A 20,341-nucleotide genomic window follows, 5' to 3' on the forward strand; every position below is an offset into this window, starting at 1 on the left:
TGGTTGGAGTAGTGGACTAGGAAACCCAAGTTCAAGTCCTCACTCTGATGAGATGCTCCATGGGTGATGCGGAGGCCGTCACTCCAGACTATGGAAGCCTGCCCTATGGATGCCTTGATGTTTCCATAAGAATGCAGAAAAATGAGATGTGATACAAGAGACAAGAATTTGGCTCTCTTAGAATTGCACCTTCCATGTCAAAAAGAAGCAAGTTACTAGTCCCTTTGGCTCCAAAAATAGGTAAAAAAATGTATGGGGAAGGCCTCTTCACATTCCAGAAACTAAGGAAATCTCGCATTGATGGGGAGGGCCCGTGTTTATTGTCCTACCTCGCCTCTTCTGACTAGCGAACTGAGAATAAATTATACAAGACAGTGCAATTTTGCTGAATAAGTTATGCAAATGAACTCAATTGACACAATGTGTACAGGCCATGGAATCCTGCTTTTCTTGGCATAAAATGTGGATTATAGCCCTGCTTATTAACCCCCTTTTGCAACAATGCTTCTTCCGCGAATACATTTGCGCCACGGAGATCACCAAACAAGGCATCCGGTCCCCCATTAGAAATAAGAAATAGGGGCAATTTCTTAGGAAAGATTTTGCTTCCCCGGCGTGAAAACTGTACTCTTTTTTTTTTCATTACCATGCAATTTGCTGTTGTTTGCACCAGATCCCTCCCCCATGTACATCTATCAATCAGCATTAAAAGTGCAATATATGCATAAACAGCAAACATGATGCATAATTGCCATAGTCACTGTATGTAAAAGTCAGTTCTGGGAATGGAGGGCTAGTATGCTCCCTTTGAGCCTCCTGCATCAGGGGAAAGCGTCTTATAGAAGGGAAAGGCAACACTGGCAGCAGTACAGATCTGTGGGATTATTATTATTATTATTATTATTATTAATAATGATAATAATAATAATGATGATGATAATAATAATAATAATAATAATATCCCACCCTCTCTGCAAGCGGGCTCAGGGCGGGTTACAACAGAAGATAAAATATACAAGACAAAATCACAATAAATTAACATAGCTTTCTAATAAAACACCTGCTCACCGTATAAAAACCATATAACATCTGACAGAGGTGGAGGTGCGGCTTAACCATGCGTGGTCGCTGATATATGGGGGGGGGGTAGATGGTCAATACCTTCGGGCAGATGGGCAACCTTAGGTCCACAGGATCCAGCCAATATGAACAAATCCATAAAAAGACCAGTGGGAAATGGGAGCTTTTTCTATTTTACACAGGGAGGTACTAAACACGTAATTCCCCCACCATCTGTCTGAAATAGTACAGACCATTCTACCTTCTTGACATACTCCCAGCCCTGCATGGGGTACCAATCCTGTAGTGACCGCCAGACCTGAGTCTCTCTCTGTCTCTGTCTCCCCCTCTTTCTCTGACACCATTCTCCAGTTTTGTCAAGCAATAGCAGCAACTAACCTGTTTGGCCTGGGTAAACACAAAAAAGATCGTAACATCCCAATCTGCCAATTTCAAAAGCCATGTAAAGGCTTTATTACATCAGTAATAGCAGGCATGCCGTTAGTCGACCCTGTTCTCTGCCAGGAGCTTTACTAAAAGCAAAGGCTGAAACAAAACCAGATGCAGGACTCCTGACAGTCACTGGCTGCTTGCATTCAGGTCAGGTACCCACTTCCTCCCCGTGGCTGCCAGGAGCCTAGCCAAGCTGCCTGCTGCCCAGGATGGAAGCTTCTAAAGGAAACCTTGACGGAAAGAAACAGAGTAGAAATTCACACTGCAGGTTCTAGAGGCCCTTAAGCTACTCAGCCTGCTTGGCTGAGGAGATGCCAGCTTTTGGAGCCTAGAAGGGAGGGCAAAGATTCTGCCAAGATTGACAGGGGCATAAATTTTCACCCCATCCCTACACAGAGGATGGTGAAGTTTGCACGGGCACGGGGACCTGGCAAAGGTAGCAGATGGGTAGCTGTATATTTCTCTAAGGGGAGGGGAGCGCCCTCAAGGCCAGGGAGAATGCAGAGCAGCCTTCTCAAGCCCTCGGTAATTGTGACCTGGAGGACCTGCTGTGCCGGACCATCTTGCTGCCCTGCTTATCTGGACTCCCCGGCTGCCATCTAGCTAAATCCCCCATTGGCTTAACTCTCGAGGAAAGGAAATCAACAGCCTCTTAAATCTGCGGCCGGTCTGTTATTTATTATCTATTATTGCTATTAAGCAGGGTTTTGCTGCTAAAAAATCTCTTACGGCATGCTATCAAACCGGAGGAGCACAGTTGTTGGGAAGAACTGCAGACACAACTTTGGAAACACCTCCCGAGTCCTCGGTGGGAATTCTGGATATGCACCTGTTCTTCTTTTGTTCCAGGGAAACTGAAGATCGGAGGAGGGCATCCCTTCCCGACTCCCCAGGACTCCCACAGAGCAGGAGAGACCGAGCGTTATGGTTTTATCCATCATCACTCAGCTGTGACAGGCAGGCCTGGGAAAAGGCAGTCAGGAATTCCCTGGGGTTGCCCTGCAAATGCCACGTGCAAGGCTCCTTCCCCTCCTCTCCCTTCCTTTCCAGTCAAGAGTCCAATCTGTACTCCATTGTTCTCTCGGCTGCACTTGGCTGGTTGCACCGAACCAGCTGTTAGGAAGCTACAGTTAAACACACAAAGCTAACTGCAAAGTTCCACTTGTCTTTCAGAAACACTTTGGCAGTTTCTTCTGAGTAGGAGCCCCATAGGGCAAGATGGGACAGTTGCTCCAAGGTTCTTGGGCATTGTCTGCTGGAGGAAACAGCTGCTGCAGATATTCAGTGATGTTCCAGCTTTACAGTGCCTAGCGCAGCAGCCTGGTAGTCCGACAGCGTCCTTGCCATGCAATGACTCTTCCCTACCATTGGGGGTGCTGTAGATCTGTTTCAGAGGGGCAGCAGCTAGTCTTACCAGGCGATCTTTGCTGCACATCATGCTACCAAGAGTTAGATTGGGCTGCAGGAGGGTAAGCTGCTGTTTACCAAACTAGTCACGTTTGTTGTCCCCTTCTGTATCTGCATCAAATGCACCATGGAAGGCTTTAGATATATTAAGATGGTTAGCCATGCTAGCAGGGCCGGCTCGAGCGTCACCGGCACCTGAAGCAGCTTAAAGGCTGCCTCTGTGTATGTGTGTGTGCACGCGTGCACCGGACTGCGTGATAACGTCACTATGTGTGACATCATCAGGCAGGGGCTGGGTGCACGCATGGGGGGGGGCCTTCCCGCCCTCCCATTCAGTTGCTCTGCGGGCCAGGCGCAGCCGGCCTCCTTGGCTGCCGGATGCGCCTAGCCCGGAGAGCAACTAAATGGGAGGCTGCCCCCTCAGCTGCCCACACTGCCGCCAGCATGCGCTCCTAGCTGGTGGTGGTGGCAGCAGCTCCGTGGCGTGCACCCCTGGCCCTGGGCCGGCACCCCTCCGGCGCCTTAGCGCCCTGAGGCAGCTGCCTCGCCGGCCTCAATAGGCGGGCCGGCCCTGCATGCTAGTCTGTCTGAAGCAGTAGAAAAGAGCAAGAGTCCAGTAGCACCTGTAAGACTAACAAGATTTGTGGTAGGGTCTGACCTGCTCACTTCTTCGTATGACTCACCAAAGCTCATACCCAAGACAAAATTGCTTAGTTTTATCGATGCTGCTAGACGCTTGCTCTTTAGATATATTAGTATATTTTGGGAAGTGAAATTTGTTCTTTACACTGTGTATAGCACACTACCTTTTGAAGGAACGTCTACAACTTTTTTAAAAAAAGCTTGCACAATAACTGTCACTGCTTGACCAGGAAACGGGGAAAAGGGAGAGAGTGGGTAGGCAGTTAACTAAGCCGCAGTTCTGAAATGATGCACTTGTTTTGAAGACACACAAAGGTGGAAGGGGAGGGGAGCGGGGCTTTTTTCCTGGGAAAAGAGGTGGTGGAACTCAGTGGGTTGCCCTCAGAGAAAATGGTCACATGGCTGGTGGCCCCGCCCCCTGATCTCCAGACAGAGGGGAGTTGAGATTGACAGCAGGGCAGACAGAGGGGAGTTTAGATTGCAGCAGGGCCACCAAACACTACCTATGCAACCGACTCCAAGCAATTTTGCTTATTGGGGCAGAATTTTTTCACCCTCCCTGGTTACTCAACAGGACCTTCAGATGCTAGGGAAAAGCAGAATGCGGGGCTTCACAATGCCGCCTGGCCAATACCCCACATTACTATTTTCTGTGGTTCCTTTTTGAAGAGTCCAATGAGAACTTTTTAGCTTCTTACGAGCTTCTTCTGACCCGTCTTCAAAATTGGCCTGGAAATGACATTAACAATCAGCTCAAGTAAAATTCAACGGCAGTTCAAATATGCCCACATGCTGCTCAGGACCCAATGCTCCTGTTGGTTGGTCTGGAAGACGGCAGCTTTTTGGTGGGGCTGTGATGCGCTGGGGTGCAAACAAGATGGCTGCCCTGTTCTGTATCGAGCCTTTGTGATCTATTCATGAATAGAGATGGGCACGATCCGCATTGCGATCGGAAAAAACCCACGATAATGGCGATCGCATGATCGTAACCTGGCGGATCGTGATCGTCCACAACCAACGATCCAGCGATCGGGAGGGGCCTGGATTGGGGCGATCGGGCTCGGATCGGGGATCCAGACACTCATGCGCCAGCAATCTATTCCCCTGGCAATGGAGCCTGGGGAATGCCTGAGCTCTGTTTGCCTTCCTTCTGTCGCCCTGGAAACCCCAATGGAAGCCCAGCTTGCCTTGATCAGCAGGGCTTCCTTCCAACCATGGAGCAGCAAAGCAGTCACCAGCTGGGAGAAGACAGCCAGGGGAGGGAGGGGGAAGGGGGTGTTCTGTAGCCATGGGCACTCCAATCTCATCCCTGAAAACCCTGATAGGCAGCTCTGACGGCCAAACACAGACGGCCAAACATAAACACAAATGCCGCTGGCATCACCCACCATTCCTGTATCGCTGGGAACAGCGGGGCGCCCCTCCGCTTTTGCCTCCACAATCCACGATCCACGGATCGGGAACAGGAACGGGAGATGATCGGTGTGGATCGTTTATTTGGGATCGTTGCCGGCCCTGATCCACAATCAGCTGGATCGTTAATTTTTTTTGGCTCGTGCCCATCTCTATTCATGAACCCTCCTTCCATTGCAAATCCTGCAAGACAATTCAGGGCTGAGCCTGTCTACCCAGATATCTCTCCACCTCCTGCCGTGATCCAGCCATTCCTGCTCAAAGGGAACCCAAAATGACAGGACCTCAGCTGGTGTTTGGAAAAATGCACCTTGGCCTCTGCCAATAGCAAGGGACTGAGTGACACATCCCTGGGTTCAGTGGTCGTGACTGCCGTGGCTAAGGGAGCCCTGAGTCACCTCTGGTTACAGATTGCAGCAGAGGAGCCCTTTAACCTGCAACCCTTTCCAACTCAGCTAATGGAAGACGCAGGGGAGAGGTGCTCTAGAACTCTTCAAGAATCCAAGGAATGGCAGCCTGCTGAAGGATCTTGAGCATTCACTTAGAAATTGAATTTCTGGTCAAACCTCTATGGGATTTGTACGTGTTGGGTATATCTCTAACTAGAGGGGAATTAAAGGAAGTAAGAGCAGACCCCAAAAACTAGGTTTCTAGATTTAGTTCTACCGGCTTTCATTTTAATAAGCAGAGAGCCACGCAGAGACACCCAGCACGGACAGACCTCAGGGGCAACTCTGACGTCAGTGTCAGATGGAAACTGGGTCAATGGACGAGTCCGGACAAAACAGCACTGCGTGCTGGCTGCTTATAAACTCAATCATGTTGTTGATTTTGTGAGGTAAGGAGGTCTTCCATGGGAGGGAGCCAATCTAACTACCCGTCTATTCCCTATGGGGGGCAGCCCCTTTCCGAGCAGATGAACTAGAAGAGAGTCAGTCTGATAAATATGGAAGACGAATGTGCAAGTCAAGTGGAAGGGGATGGGGGGGGGGAGAATTGCCCCAACGCGAAGGCAACAGAGATGGCCAAACTCTTCCCCTACACACTGGCTACATGTGAGCAAGGAAGGGAAACTTGGGTGAATACTCAAAAGCAAGGAAAGGGAGAGGGGATGGCTACTTATGAACAAGAAGAGAGAAACTGGGGTGAATGGTGAAGTTGTCTTATACTCAGGGCTTTTTTTCAGCTGGAATGCGGTGGAATGGAGTTCCGGAACCTCTTGAAAATGGTCACATGGCTGGTGGCCCCGCCCCCTGATCTCCAGACAGAGGGGAGTTGAGATTGCCCTCCACACCGCTTGGCGGCGTGGAGGGCCATCTAGACTCCCCTCTGTCTGGAGATCAGGGGGCGGGGCCACCAGCCATGTGACCATTTTCTCCGAGGGCAACCCACTGAGTTCCGCCACCTCTTTCCCCAGAAAAAAAGCCCTGCTTATACTGCATGAGACCCTTAGCCCATTAAGATCAACTCAGACTGGCAGCAGCTCTGCTGAGTCTCATGTTGAAGATTTTCATATCACCTACTGCTTAGTCATTTTAACTGGAGGTGCTGGTGTTTGAACCTGGGACGTTCTGCATGCTGAGCAGATGCTCTTCCACTGGTGGCAGTCACGGTTTCAGAGGGAGCTGCAGGTATCAGAAGGAATATCCTTGCAATTCAGAGAGAAACAGTTGTGGGAATCACAGAGTGAGACAAGTTTCTGCCAGTTCCAACCCACCCGCAAATTCTCCAAATTATATATATTTTATGATTTAGATTACGTAAAGAATTTGGCATGCAGTAGGGAGTTAGTTGGCGGGCTCCAAAGGGGAAAGAGAGACAGCTGTTTCCATTTTCTTGTTTTAAAATTCTTTATTTATAAAAAAGTACATTTCTCTCCACAGTTGAACCACTATTTCTTTTCTCTTTTTTCCATTTTATACAAGTAAAACAAGGAGAAGCAATCACTTCCTCCCAAAGAAAAGTTCCCAATTTGCCCTAAAAAAAAAAGTTATTACAAAGAATGGAAACCGACAACAAAATAACCCTCCAAGAAACAAACAAACAAAAAGTCATAAAAGCATTTCAATCCATGACATTATTCATAATATTCTTTTCTCTCTCTCTCTTTTTACAAAAAGCACTTACAACACAGATTACAAAAAAGTAGATTTTTTGAATTTTCTTTTTATTCATTTTATGCCACAATGATAATTACAGCAAGGATGGGGTGGGGGAGAAAGGGATACAGTCACAGGAGTGGAGGAAACACTTTGGCAAAATAACCAAAAAAAAAAAAAGGAAAATAAACTAATAATCCATGTCACCATCTGTTGTGGAATCCCCCTTCTCCCAATATCTATTTACACCTGCCGATTAGCTCACCCTAGATAGCCACTACATATACATTCGCTTCCAAGATAAGAGCTCACGGGATGCTCCAGAAGAAAGAAGAACTTCTCCCCTCCCTTTTATTTAGCACCATGTACCAAGATCATACCCTTTGTACTTTTGGTTAATCCACCCAGAATATGAAACTCCCCTGAGTCCCAATACAGAGAGATAGGAACGCTGGGGTTCGAACCAGCGTTCTTTCGGCGTGGCCGATTCTTCGGCCAAGCCACACAAGCAGCTGCTCAGGGAAGGATGATGAAGAAGGCACCAGTGCCCTGCAGGGGGATGGGGGATGGCATCCTTCTGGCCACTGACGGTGTGAGAGGTGACTGGAATCCATTCTGGGCCCAGCTTGATAGTGGCAAAGCTGGCAAAGGGTGTACCTCACTTGGGGTGACAAAATACTTTGAAAGACTAGGGGACTCAGTACTAGTGTGCGCTCAGAATGCAGTGCCCCCTCCAGGTACTGAAGGGGATAGGGCTGTGTAACATCAGCCCCTGAGATTGGCAGGCTGTATGAAGTCTCTGGATTGGCCAGGGCTGGCTTAAATAATAGGAGTCTGGTCTCCTTGCTTTGCCTGGTCACCCTTTGCCTGCTGTGCTTCACGGCCGTCTCAGGCTGTTGGTCTCAAGAATCCTGAGTGGGATACAATTGTGGCATGGCCCTCACAGTTGCAGACACCAGTGAGGATTTAGACTCCCCGTCTTTTCCATGCTAAAATCTGCAGGGAACCTGGCCCGGCTCCTGTGACACAATCTTTTGCTAATCAGAATAATTCTTCTGTTCTGAATGGTTTGCAAAATCCCTTCCACTGAGTTTCTCTTTGTGATTCTACCCAAACAATGGGCAAGTTTCCTTGCATTAAAAAAAAAAATCGGAATGGTTCTTTGATCCCCCGGTGAGTATCTGATTCATGGGCTTTTGTATCCCACCCCAATATTCGACACTCCTCTCCTAGAGGAAAGCCTTTGGGTTGCTTTTTCTTTCCCTGGTTGAAAAAATAAAAGATTTTACGAGGATGAAAGGGAAGAAAAATCAGTTCTGTAATTAAATAAGGGAAATGAAACCACAGTGGTAAATTGTGATGGGTAATCCCAGAGCTAAATCCCATCTGGAAAACACCTGCCATGTTTGGATTCATTCAGATTAAATTTGGTTTCCAATATCGGACCTTTCCACTGGCTCCGTGCCGAGGAATGGGGAGCTGGGAGGGAAAGCTTCCTACCAACCTACATCTTTGATGCTGATCGTACATCAGTTGAATAGGGTTTGTCTTTCTAGTCTTCCTGCCCAGAGTCGAGGGGGCCAAGCCAGCAAGAAAATGTGGAGGGTTGGTTTACCACTGGCTATTCACCAGAATATTTCAGTAGAAACTCCATGTCCAGAGGCAGTGTACCTCTGAATACACAATGCTGGGAGCAACAGGAGAGGGTTTTGCCTTCTCCGCAAGGTTGCCTTCTTCGCAAGGTTGTCTCCTACTGGAAACAAGATATTGGACTAGATAGATTCTTGGTCTGATCAAGCAGGCTGTGTGTTCTTAGCCATCCTATAGTTTTTCAGCAAACACACACTGGACAGGATCTCCACCCCCCCCCACCTCTCCAAGATCTGAAAACAATTTTTTTTAAGGAGAGGTAAGGTTGGCATGAAAAAACACTGGCACCAGGGGCATACACAATCATTGTTTGTTCTCTCTGGTCAAACAGGCTCGGCAGGTTTCCAAAGGCATGCAAAGCCCTGCAAACCTGTATGATCAGAAAATACAAACACACCATGACAACAATGTTTTTTTCTGGGGTGGGGGGGCGGGTAGTATCCTCAACTCTTTGAAAAAGCTGCAGCATATCTGTAGCCAATTGTAATGCCTAGTTAAGAATATGCCAACGTTACCATGAACCGCAAACAAGCCATCACCCCATCTGAAACAGGAATTAACAACTCAAGAAGGCTGAATCTGGCCTTCTCACATGTATAAATGGGTTTGCTGGTCGGTGTACGGAAGGAATCGAAGCTTTGATGTGGCGATTTGCTATCGGTTCATTTGGGAAAAGCGGGGGAGGCATCTCTGTCCCCTCCTAACAAAATGGGTTTCCCATAAATCAACACCGCTACACTTCTGTCAATTAAACTGGCTGGCCCTGAACTGGTAAGACATTTTCTGAGCTGATCAAACCACATGATTTGGAAATGCGGGATGAGCCCTTGGGGTTAGGATATATCTACACTTGGAATCTGTTTTGAACTGGTTTCAGATTCTCCCAAACAGTCCAGAGGGCGCTGAGCATTCAGCCCAGAGGTCCCTAGTTCCCTTCTCCACCCCAACGCTCCAGAATTATAGTTCCTGAGCAAACAAGAATAACCATTCAACCTGTTGAATTCTGTAATGTGGATATTCTTCCTCTGTCTGTCTGTCGGTAATAAAGGCAGAGTGCTTTATTTATAAAACGGGCAGTGCTGGAAACTTCGATTGCCTCCAGAGCAGTGCCTTCTGTTTCTTGAATTCTTACTGCAAAGGAGGGGGTTCTTTTGTCAGCCCTGGAGTGAAGACATCCAGGAATTGGGGGCGCAACTAAGAATGAGAGTCTAACAAGATACAGCTGGAGCTTAGTAAGGGAATCTGGTCAGTCCTGAAAAGCTGGGGTGGGGGGCAGCCAGAAATGCACAGAAAGACTCAGTGCAGCAGTTTGGAGGTTTGTGAGGCATCCAGAGAGATCTACAGACAAGGACAGATATCCCAGGCCTCCTGTTCACTCCTCTTTTGGGGCCTCTAGGACTACCCTATCTCCTCCTCCATGCCTTTGAAAAACAAGCTCTTTTTGAGTTCCTGCTGAATTTTGGCATGTATGGAATAGAGGCAGGAGAAGCGCCCTGGCTGGAATGCTGAAAGGAGCCCAACGAATTTCCCACAACACTGAAAAAATGTCTTGGGGAGTCGTTGGATGCCCTGAGACAAGTGACAGAGGGCAAGCTCAAGTTCAAGGTCTGTAGGAGTTTTATGGGAAGGAGAAATAAATTGGTGCTATTTCTTGGCAGGGCATTTTGGTACCTTCTGCAAAACCAGCACGTGTTTCAGTGCAGCTTTGGGGCACTGCACCCGGGCCATGGGAATTTCAGGGGCTGATCTAAAACCTATGACAGCAGCCGAGGATGCTTCTATTGTATCCAAGCCATTCATGGACAAAAGCCTTGATCCATATTAGGGAGGGTGTTTTTTTTGCAGGCATCTTATTTCACACTATAGATTAACTGTGAATCGTTTAGCCTCGCTAATTAGGGTCCCGTGAGGGTCTTGCATCTCATTCAGGGCTGCTTAATGCATAATGAATTTCCTGCACAGATTATAAACGCTGCGTCAGAGACTGCGGCCCTCCTCCACGTGCAGCAGCCCGGGCCTTGAATGCACGAGTCTCCCTCAACTCTGGTCAGAGCGCAGGCAGGCAGCTCCGATCAGTGGCGAGTTAATAATAACAATAATAATAACATTGGATTTAAATACTGCCCTTCAGGACAACTTAAGACCCACTCAGAGCGGTCTACAGAGTATGTTATTATTATGTTATTATGATGATGTTACATCCAGAGGAGTTAGCCGTGTTAGTCTGTAGTTGCAAAATAGTAAAAGAGTCCAGTAGCACCTTTAAGACTAACCAATTTTATTGTAGCATACGCTTTCGAGAACCACAGCTCTCTTGGTTCTCTGCATCTGACGAAGAGAGCTGTGGTTCTCGAAAGCTTAGGCTACAATAAAGTTGGTTAGTCTTAAAGATGCTACTGGACTCTTTTACTATTATGATATTGTTTCCTACCTGGAACGGACATCTATCACAAACCTGGAGGCCAGACAGAAGAGGGGTGGGTGGCAGAAGCCAGGGCTGTTTCCATGTTGGATTAACAAAGACAGGAGGAAACTCTAGGCTGCAATGTGGCATCCTTTTAGGTGTATTTATCTATATACAGCATTGATTCTGGGGTTTGAAATGCTAAACAATGTGCTTTGTGGGACAGGAGTGACCCTCACCCCTTCCCGACTGCTTTTCACAGAAGGCATCTCTACACTGTTAAGCAGATGAATTGGCATTCCCAGAACCCAGGGAGAATGTTGGGAGTTGTAGCTTGCTTGGAGCACTGAGGACTCTTTGTAAAGAACTCTCTCATCTTTCTCACAGAACAACAACAGAGCTCTCTTTGGAGAGAGGGAATGTTGACGGCTGTCAAGTATAGATTCTCCCCCAGAGAGAAGTTTAGCAGATGCCAATTTTCCCTCGAATGTATCCTTTGCCACTCCCCGCCCCCCCCCCCGCCCCATGTTGCTAGGTGATTTACAGAAGCCTTCTTTCGTTGGGGCTCATTTTTCAAAGCCTTTCCCATTTTCTCTTGTAGGCTTTTCCAAGTGCCTAGGCCCCTTTGTACATTCTCTACGGCCATGGATTCGTTACACCTATGTAGATTTGCTACCTGGCACAATGCTGGAATCCTGGGTATGCCAGCATCAGAAACCAAGCTCCCAGCTCTCGTGATTGCTTGCAGAGAGTGCTTAATGCCTTCCTCCTTTTCTCACCCCTTGTTGCAAAACGCACATCCTTCCCCAAATCCATCCCTGACAGAAACGGAATAAAACGATGCAAACCGCAGCATTTTGATGCAAATGAAAGGGTAGTTTATTATTATGTTTGTGGAATCTGGGTGACCCTAATGCCGAATTCTGGAATTCATTGTGCCCAGAATACAAAATTCCTCTTTCTAGCTCTCTATTTCTTCCAGATGTGCTTTAGAAAGTGGGACTCCTTGCCACTATGCTGTCCTGAAAAATGCGACACGCACTAGATGCACCTATGTTTGCAGTTCAAAATGCACTTTGCAGTTCTGCTGCTCACACTAGAATTGTGACTTGAACTGTCCTAAGGGGCTTGTGACTGCAAGCATCACGTATTCATTGCTATGCAAAATAATTCAGGGGATTTGCTGGTGGCCGTATTTATGCCCAGCCCAGACTTCCGAGTTTCTGTGTTTCCTTGTAGATTGGAGAGATCTCATCAGAGAGACCTTAGAGAGTTAACAGTCCCTCTCACAACTACAGTTTGAAATGTCGGAAGCTGCTTCATACAGAATCCCTTGGTCCATTTAGTTCAATACTTGCCCTGTCCACAAGTTAGACTGCGCCCATATATATGCACTGAGTAATTCTCATGTGACATTCAGTGCATGGACACTGGGAATTGAGTCCAGTGGCATCTTAGAAAGAGACTAACACGATTTTCAGAGTGTAAGCTTTTGAGAGTCACAGCTCCCCACCTAAAACTAGCGCATGAACATGGGAGCGAAACGGCACATTTATCCAGGTTCTGACCCCTGGTTTCATTTGTAAAGTGAACGTGCATCGGCTCTTTCTTACAAACAGGTGTAAGCATGTACACACAGGTTGCATTCATTGGAGCACATGAACAGGGCTACTGCCTACGGGCAGGGGCTTTGCTACCAAAGATCCTTTTTACAAGAGATGCTGTGGTTTGAACCTGTGAACTTGAGCATGCGCAGTATATGTTTGATCCTTGAACTCCGTCCCCTCCTCCAACCAAATAAATTAAGGTATCCCCCCCCCCACTTCCTGGCAGAGATTATAGCCAGGTTCAAACTGGTAGCCACTGCAGTAGAGAGCAGTAAGAAGCTGGCCAGGCCTCTTTATTCCCAGGGTACTGAGCGTGCTAGACAGAAAGAAATCCTTGACTGTGTTTTAAACCTGCTGTGTCAATCTGCCCAAGGAAACTGGACAGTCACAATCGTGCACTGAATTTTGGAAGAAGGTCTGCAAGGCCGGGCACAGGGGAGGCGGAGCCAGCAAGGCTTCTACCCAAGAAAACAGACATTTGCTTTGGCTTCACAGCAGAACCCCAAAGTTCACCCAGAGGTGCAAAAGAGAAGGGGGTCCTACATGGAGTTGTCAGGATGGCGCTTGCGTCAGGGAAGCCCAGGTGAACAGTGAGGATTCTGGAAGCAGCATGTGGTGGAGGAGAAGCCTCTTTCACGCTTCTCTTAGGCAACCTATGGTTTGGTTCACACATGCATGCCCATCGTTTGACTTCACCAGCAAACGAGCGAACTGACTCCATTGCGAAGCACTGCTTTTGACATGACCATGGTGCATCGGTGTCTGCCATTCAGTCCTTTGGTGCATCTAGCCCATCTGCTGGGCTTGGTGGCAGCTCTGCAGGGGGCTAGGTGAAGTCTTTCCCATCCCCTCTCCAAGACCTTTTTAGGCAGCAATGCTTGGGACCAGAGCAGGGGCCTTCTGTGTGAACAGCTTGCGCTCTACTGCTGAGCTAAGCCCCCCCCCCCTCTGCCTTCCCTCCAGTTTTCAAGTAATGAATGCATATGTGCAAAAAGAACAAGCCCAAGCCTCGGCCAGATCTGTGGAAAGATAACTGGAGTCAGCTGGAGGGGAGGGCAAGAGTTAGCACATGGAGCCACGGGCTCCGAACCTGCCCTGGCTGCAGACATCTTGGGGCCCAGAACATGTCTGGCTCTCCAAGGGAGAAAGGTGCCCTTGCTTGTTTCTCTAGAAACAGGGAAAGCAAACACTGAAGGAGCGCAAAGGGATCCAAAACATACCAAGAGCACCATCAGCCGGCATGCTCGTCATAGTGGACCTGTCCCACTCCCATTTTAAAATACTTTACTTAAAAAAAAACCTCCATAGAACCACAGGAAGAAAATTGCTACGTGTGCCCTCCCTGGGGTGTCATGCACTGTTCCTCTGAAAAGGAAGTCCTTGTGATGCTTTTTGATTTTCTTTTTTTTAAAAAAGGCAAGGGGACATTTCCTCCCCTTCCCACAGGTGCATTGTGGGAAATAGCAAGAGATACTCAAAGGATGCTATAGATACAGATACAGAGCACAGCTGAGAGTGGCCAGTCCATTTCTCTCCCTCCGTGCCTTTGTGCTTTCTGTCTCCAAAGTTCATTGGTATACCTTTGGCTCCCCCCATCCTGCACGACTTTAAGACAACATACAAAATCCAGTGTTTGGGGGGGGGCAAGGGGAGGGGAAACCCAAAGGTCGACACAGAGACACCTTAAGACACAAACAGAAGGTTGGGGGGGGCGGTGGTCTTCTATACAAGGAGGGCAGTAGTCATTAAAGCAAAGAGTATTAACACCAAAGCCACTGATCATTACAAACAACACTTTAGGGGACAAAAATCCGTAGAAGAACTTAAGAGGGGAAAAAAGGAACCCTTCCCCACCCTTCCCCCTCCCCACAAAAAAAACAGTAAGTCAAGCGACCAGCCCCCCCTCACCTTGCCTGTTTCTGGTTGCCCCGGAACCAGCGGCAGTTCTTTTAAAAGCGTCTCTGTCACGCTGCCCCCCATCGGGCTGGTGCGCGTGTCGGTGTGCGTGCATGGGCTTGTTTGTGTGTGTGAAAACATGTGGGGGCCACATGTGGCAGCCCTGCAACTTGGAGGCAACACGCGGCAGGTGAGAGGGGGGCAAAAAAACAGGACGGGGGGTGGAAACAAGCTACACATACCACTCTTTTTTGGAAATAAAAGATCCGTCATTCTGAGAGACCATATTCTCGGCTATGTCCAGTTGCTCAGGGTCGTACTGGAAACCAAGTGTCCTTTCATCATAGGCCTCGGGGTGGGCCTCACCCTCATCCACCGTGAAGTAAGGCCGCTTGGAGTCATCGTCGTACTTGCTGGGGCCGACCACCAGCTTCCGATCGCCGCCGGCGCCGTCCTCCTCCTCCTCCTCGTAGCTGTGGCCCCCAAGTGGGCCACCCTTCTTCTCGTCGTCCGAGTCGTCGGGATACTGAAGGTTCTGAGCCATGGGTGGGTGATGCTGAGGGATGCCTGCTTTGCTGTACCCGTTGCCATAGACGTGCTTCTTGGTGCTGTAGTCGCCCTTGAAGGTGTGACGCCGGTGCCGGAGCACTACAAAGACCACCACGGCAACCACCACGACCAACGAGACTCCGCCCACCACGCCCCCAATCACGGCTGTGGGGATGTTCGACTGCGCCACAGATGTGCCAGGTGGAGACGGGGTGTAGGGGAATTCTGGGTAGGAAAAGACAGATGGAAGGGGGAACAAGCATCAATCTGTGAGGAACTGCGACATCATGCTTTAAAATCAAAAAAATTGGGGGGAGATGAGGAGAAGGAAAAAGGGAGGGAAAAGTCAGGGGAGGGAGGGAAAGTGCCTACCTACAGAAGCCTCGAGAATGGGTTAGTGCTTGGCTGTATGCCTCAGACAAGCTTCGCCCGGTCCTACCCTAGTGCGCTGTTAACTCTTAACCCGCACAAGCAAGCAGCGTCATGCATAAGCCCAAATGCACCACAACATCCCATTTTTACACTTCTAGCCACATCACAGGCTGGCCAACAGCATGCATTCTTTTGGGACATCTCCAGATCCCGAGGTCTAACGCTGGACCGGACCTCTCCCTCCTGTTCTCAGAATTGCCTCGCCCAATCTTCGATGCTGGATTTTCTCCACACATCCGCCCGTATTTGCCCAACAAATGACATCTGATTTCCAAATTTGGTATTTTACAGTATTTCAGAGTGATGCGGCCTTCAGTATTTGAGAAAAAGTGCAGAAGTCACTGCAACGAGACTAAAAGGCACACAATTTGCGAGGCCAAATCTTGCTGTCGAAAAACGAATTCGCTTTTTAGATTTGAAATTTTGCTGGCATGGCACCAGGCGAATCGTGAAATTCTGAAGAGGGTGAATATGAATTTTCAAAATATTTATTTCAACCCTATTGAAGCCTAAATTTGAATCTGCCCCAAACGCTACTACTTGGCCAGTAGCAATCTGGGTGGGGCAGGTGCTTCATTCCGAGGGATATCTAACAGATGGTACAACCGTGGTTCCATTTCACCAACATATGGGTGATTCAAATGGATGCCTGATCACAACGATTTTCCCTTGGGTAAAGGGGTTGGAGACCCTGACTTGGATTGCCCAGGTGAGCTTGATCTCATCAGATCTCAGAAGTTAAGCAGGGTCAGCCTTGGTTAGTAATTGGATAGGAGACCTCCAATGAAGACCAGGGTTGCAGAGGTAGGCAATGGCAAACCACCTCTGTTAGTCTCTTGCCATGAAACCCCTGCCAGGGTTTGCCATAAGTCAACTGTGACTTGAGGGCACTCTCCACCAATAAAGGGGTGGGGGAGCATGTGCCTTGGGCATCTTTGTGGAATCCCCATCTGAGACATGATGGGACCCATCTGGCAAAAGGGAGGGTACCAGGCCACCCCTCCACTGGGCCATCCCTGTCCCCTGCCATTCTTTGTATGCATAAAATGTGCCAGATGTATTCCAAAGTGTCCTAAATGATATAAAAGCAATTAATTCAATTAGCACTAAGGCAATCAAGAAATGTCGCCAAGATGCCTATGTTTAACAAAGCTAAATGCTTAATACTTGTATTGCTTCTGTACATGGAGGTCTCATTCACAGTTCTTGTGGCGTTTGACAAACCCATCCACAAACCTGTCTTAAGTTTTTACTAAAGCCATCTAAGCTGCCTCCCGTCCCTGCATCTTGTGGCAGGGAGTTCCATAAGTGAATTAGTGGCTGAATGAAGAAGCATTTCCCTGGGTCAATTCTGAACCTTTGTTGGGCGAACCATCGCTCCAGCACGTTGAGAGAAGAATTACTGGCTCGCTCCAGCAGTGAATTTTATTTTATCAAGCTACGTCCTGTCTCCTCTTCTCTGTTTCATATTGAAGCACCCAATTCTCATCTCTCCCTCTCTCTGCACAGAGGTCAGAGAGAGTATTAGTTTTCCTTACACCAAATGGAAAAATGAGCTTCCACCTGAAACAGGAGTGGGAGGATAAACCAAGGTCACCCAGGGAGTCAGGACAAGGAGGAAGGGGCCTGGGCACAGGGCCAAACATATAACCATTACAGTAAAGTTACCCCAAGCAAACAGTGGGAGAGAAAGAGAAGGGAAGATAAAGAGGAAAATGGAGACAGCACCAGCGAAAGTATCTTTTCTTCTCTGGCCTCCGGACTTCAGAATACACTCCAAGGTTTGACCCCTCCTCCCTCAAATGCATAACTTCTCTGAAATCTCTGCCCCCACTTCTCAACATCAAATTGTATCAAGCAGATATGATGATGTTTACTGTTTACCTTACTTCCTACCCCCGTTTCCCCCATCATTATATGAAAAAACTAATAATAATAATAAAACAAAATTGTATCAATGACATCAGAACACTGGGAGTCAATTCTTCCTGTAAGCCAGTTACGCTTTCTGACCTGGAAATCTTACTCACTTATATTGCCTAGCAGGATGCAATTGGGGTGTGTGTGGTGGGAGGGGGGGGACATCAAGACCTTCTGCATATGCTCAGAGGCACTCTATTCTCAACTGCTCCGGGGCTTCTCCTTGACACCGAGGACAGATTTTGGCACTAAACCTGGGGCTCAGAAAATGTTTGCGCCTGTACAACAATCAGCCAAATCTCATAGACCAAGAGAATGCTCACATAGCATGGGGGAAATGGGGGGGGGGTACAATGTGCCCAACACACACAAGCTATCATGTAAGTGTTAAGCTAATGTTTGATTGCAGCTAAAATGAGGACGTTGCATGGGGAAATTCTCTTTGGACAAAGGGATTTGCATACCTGGGTCATAACTGAGTCAGCTCGCTGTCCCCCCCCCCCCCCCCCGCCCATTGACAGTGACTGACAAAAACAGCCATGCCTCGGGGCTCCTTAAAGAAAAACAGATTAATTTGGGTGGAAGACATCACTGTATGTGAGTAAAGCACCATCAAGTCACAGCTGACCTATGGACTGCCTATTGGGTCTTCAAGGCAAGAGATGAATGGAAGTGGCTTGCCATTGTCTGCCTCTATGTAGTAACCTTCAACTTCTTTGGAGGCCTCCCATCCAAGCATCAGGGAATAGATCAGACTATATACCGTGCTCAGTTCAAGGAATTGGTTATCACATACAAAGCTCTTCATGGCCTTGGCCCGGCATACTTGTGGGACCGCCTCCCTCCCTATGTTCCTCCATGGCAGCTTTGCTTATCCAAACAGGGTCTCCTGCAGGTGCCACCCTGCACATGGGCAAAGTCAACAGCAGCCCGTAAAAGGGCTTTCTCTGTGGTGGCCCCTACCCTGTGGAACGGCCTGCCTGAGGAGGTCAGGAGAGCCCCCACCCTCCTAGCTTTCCACAAATGGTGCAAAACCAAATTATTCAAAAAAGCATTTGTATTGTAGGGAGAGGATCTCAGAAGCTTCACTAATGAGTTAAGGACCATAGACTTCACCACTCTTTTGCCTTACGTCGTACCTGTTGTCTTAAATATGTGCTCCTATGAGCTACTTGGGCTTCACGTGGTCTAACGTCAGCCCTAGAATTGCTTATGTTCTGTTTCAACATTTCTTCAACTCTGTATGGGATTCTTACTAATGCTATGTCTTTGTAAAATTGTGATTATTTACCCTATGGCATTATTTATGGAAATGTCCTTGAAATTGACTGTACTAATCGCACTCTGTGTAATCCGCCTTGAGTCTCAGTGAGAAAGGTGGACTATAAATGAAATAAATCAATAGGACACTAGGGTTTGCCAACAAACCACCAAGCTGTGCAAAACCAGAGAAGAGTTAAGTACCTGCTAACTTCCAGTACACATATGGAATGTGGTAAGCTCAAGAATCTGTGTCTCAGTAGCAGAGCACTTGCTTTTGACTCCAGAAGGTTCAAGCATCTCTCTGGAACAGGTCCTGAGAAAACCCCCTCTCTGCCCAAGAGCCCCTGCCAGTCGGAGTGGACCATGCTAAGCTATAGGGACCAATGATCCAACTTGATATATGACAGCTTCCTATGTGCCTGGGTGCTCTGTGGTGGAGCACCTGCTATGCACACAGGAAGACTCATGTTCAATCTCTGGTACATCCAGACAATAAGCGAAGGGAAAGAGATTTCTTTCTCTCCCCAGAGCACCAGTCTAAGCTAGCAGTACTGGGATAGATGCCCAAATATGTGGACACGGGGGTTGAAATATGTGGACAAGGGGGTTGAAATTTACATTAAGCGCTAGTATTAAGGAGCATTTCTGTGAGATGATGTATCGTTGGTATATGACCCCTGAAAAATTGGCTAGAATGTACAAGGTTGCCTCAAATGTATGTTGGAAATGTACTAAACAAGATGGGATGTTTTATCATATGTGGTGGACATGTAAGAAAGCAAAGAGTTTCTGGTTGCGGATACAATCATCAATTCAGAAGACTTTGAAGCTTAAAATCCAGTTGAAACCAGAGACTTTTTTGTTGGGAATGATGGACAGCCAGTTGGAAAGAAGTTTTGGAACTTTGTTTCTATATTTGATTACAGCAGCAAGAGTACTCTACGCACAAAAATGGAAAACGCCAACATTGCCTACAGTGGAGGAATGGTGGATAAAAGTTTTGGAGTTTGTGTCAATTGCAAAACTTACTTCACTGTTTAGAGAAAAGACATTAGATACATTTGTGGCTGAATGGAAACCGTTTATAGACTTTTTACATAAAATAGATGATAATGACTTGATGATATCGGGATTTATGGATTAAGAAACATGAACAATAGAAAAAAGAGGGCTCTTATGTTTAACACAGAATAAGTGAGACTTTGAAAACAATATATATTTGTTGCGGAGAAAATCAGAACTCAATGTGTAGTTTAGTTTTAGTCTTTTCCTTTCCATCTCTTTTTAAACCGTATTTTCCCTTTATTATTATTATTAATTTGTCTAGTTTGTTATTGTATGTTTACATGTATTGTTAGTGTGTCATTAGAATGTTGTGTTTTTTATTTTTTAGGTTTATTGTTTATTGTGTATACCTTTTATGCTTACTGTTTACCGTTTAAATAAAGAAGAAACATGAGCAGTACTGGGGTAGATGCCCCAAAGCTTTCGGTGCAATCCTAAGAAGAGTTACTCCAGTCTAACCCCACTGAAATCAATGGGCTTAG

At 47.4% G+C, this 20,341-nt stretch overlaps 1 protein-coding gene across 1 annotated transcript in view; it reads right to left on the minus strand.

Annotated features, from left to right (window-relative positions):
• Positions 1-11,089: 11,089 nt before the first annotated feature.
• NECTIN1 (nectin cell adhesion molecule 1) overlaps positions 11,090-20,341 on the minus strand; it is a 166,060-nt gene continuing 156,808 nt past the window's right edge. Inside the window, exon 6 of the mRNA XM_054997446.1 lies at positions 11,090-15,404. Coding sequence (XP_054853421.1) covers positions 14,863-15,404 — 542 coding nt within the window. The 3' untranslated portion in view covers positions 11,090-14,862. The remainder of the gene's footprint in view (positions 15,405-20,341) is intronic.

The sequence above is a fragment of the Eublepharis macularius genome, chromosome 14, assembly GCF_028583425.1.
Source record: "Eublepharis macularius isolate TG4126 chromosome 14, MPM_Emac_v1.0, whole genome shotgun sequence".
In the NCBI taxonomy this organism is placed as follows: domain Eukaryota; kingdom Metazoa; phylum Chordata; class Lepidosauria; order Squamata; family Eublepharidae; genus Eublepharis; species Eublepharis macularius.